The following is a 1,804-nucleotide window of genomic DNA, read 5'->3' as shown; positions in this document are numbered from 1 at the left end:
TCCTCCTGTGCATGATCAGGACTATTACTGGGACCCCCCAGTCATCGTCCCCCTCCTGTGTATGATCAGGACTATACTGGACCCCCAGTCATCGTCTCCTCCTGTGTATGATCAGGACTATTAACTGGGACCCCCCCCCCCCCAATCATCGTCTCCCTCCTTTGTATGATCAGGACTATTACTGGGACCCCCCAGTCATCGTCTCCCTCCTGTGCATGATCAGGACTATTACTGGGACCCCCCCCAGTCATCGTCCCCCTCCTGTGTATGATCAGGACTACTACTGGGACCCCCCCCAATCATCGTCTCCCTCCTGTGTATGATAAGGACTATTACTGGAACCCACCCCCCCCCCAATCATCGTCTCCCTCCTGTGTATGATCAGGACTATTACCGGGGGCCCCCCAATCATCGTCTCCGTCGTGTGTATGATCAAGACTATTACTGGGACCCCCCCTCCCCACTCATCGTCTCCCTCCTGTGTATGATCAGGACTATTACTGGGACCCCCCCCCCAGTCATCGTCCCCCTCCCTGTGTATGATCAGGACTACTACTGGGACCCCCCCCCCCAATCATCGTCTCCCTCCTGTGTATGATAAGGACTATTACTGGAACCCACCCCCCCCCCCCAGTCATCGTCTCCCTCCTGTGCATGATCAGGACTATTACCGGAACCCTCCCCCAGTCATCGTCCCCCTCCTGTGTATGATCAGGACTATTACTGGGACCCCCCCCCCCCCCAATCATCGTCTCCCTCCTGTGTATGATCAGGACTATTACCGGGGGCCCCCCCAATCATCGTCTCCGTCGTGTGTATGATCAAGACTATTACTGGGACCCCCCCTCACCAATCATCGTCTCCCTCCTGTGTATGATCAGGACTATCACCGGAACCCCCCCCCCCCAGTCATCGCCTCCCTCCTGTGTATGATCAGGACTATTACTGGGACCCCCCAATCATCGTATCCCTCCTGTGTATGATCAGGACTATTACTGGAACCCCCAATCATCGTCTCCCTCCTGTGTTTGATCAGGACTATTACTGGGACCCCCCCCCCCAATCATCGTCTCCCTCCTGTGTATGATCAGGACTATTACTGGGACCCCCCAATCATCGTCTCCCTCCTGTGTATGATCAGGACTATTACTGGGACCCCCCAATCATCGTCTCCCTCCTGTGTATGATCAGGACTATTACTGGGACCCCCCCAGTCATCGTCTCCCTCCTGTGTATGATCAGGACTATTACTGGGACCTCGCAGTCAACGTCTCCCTTAATTATTGACAAGACGCAGCTGATAACTTGACATCAAGGTCATGGGAATAGACTGCCGCGTTCTCATCTGCAGTGAAGCCACAAGTGTCCGTCCCCCCACAGTCCGCGCAGCCCCCGCGTCATGGGAACAGCAGCTTCTTTATATGGACTCTCAATATTCATGACACAAGACTTTATCTACCGACATGACGGAGGGGGGGGGGGTGTGTATCAGATTCCAGGACCATTCTATAGAATATGAAGGGGGGGGGGGTAATTATCACCTTACTAATCCTCTAGCTATAGGGACGTACATAGAGGTAGTAGATCTACCCCAGTGCATCATGGGTCCTGCAACTACTGCTTATTGTGAGACTGATGATGTATTTCTCTGTTACGTGGGCTCCAGGCTCCTCCTTGTTATTGAGACCCCTCCCCTCATTTGTAATGTAATCTCTCCATGTGCTCAATCTGAGCAGGCAGTGGCAGTGTAAAGCATGAGGGACGGACAGAGAAACAGCCTAGGTCGAGGTGGATTTCAGAGTCC

At 53.7% G+C, this 1,804-nt stretch overlaps 1 protein-coding gene across 1 annotated transcript in view; it reads left to right on the top strand.

Annotated features, from left to right (window-relative positions):
* LOC142720061 (ubiquitin carboxyl-terminal hydrolase 4-like) overlaps positions 1 to 1,287 on the top strand; it is a 23,685-nt gene extending 22,398 nt beyond the window's left edge. Inside the window, exon 23 of the mRNA XM_075848791.1 lies at positions 1,142 to 1,287. Within this exon, the coding sequence (XP_075704906.1) occupies positions 1,142 to 1,287 (146 nt within the window). The remainder of the gene's footprint in view (positions 1 to 1,141) is intronic.
* Positions 1,288 to 1,804: the final 517 nt, after the last annotated feature.

Source organism: Rhinoderma darwinii, unplaced genomic scaffold (assembly GCF_050947455.1).
Source record: "Rhinoderma darwinii isolate aRhiDar2 unplaced genomic scaffold, aRhiDar2.hap1 Scaffold_488, whole genome shotgun sequence".
In the NCBI taxonomy this organism is placed as follows: Eukaryota; Metazoa; Chordata; class Amphibia; order Anura; family Rhinodermatidae; genus Rhinoderma; species Rhinoderma darwinii.
This window is presented reverse-complemented; position numbering and strand designations above follow the sequence as displayed.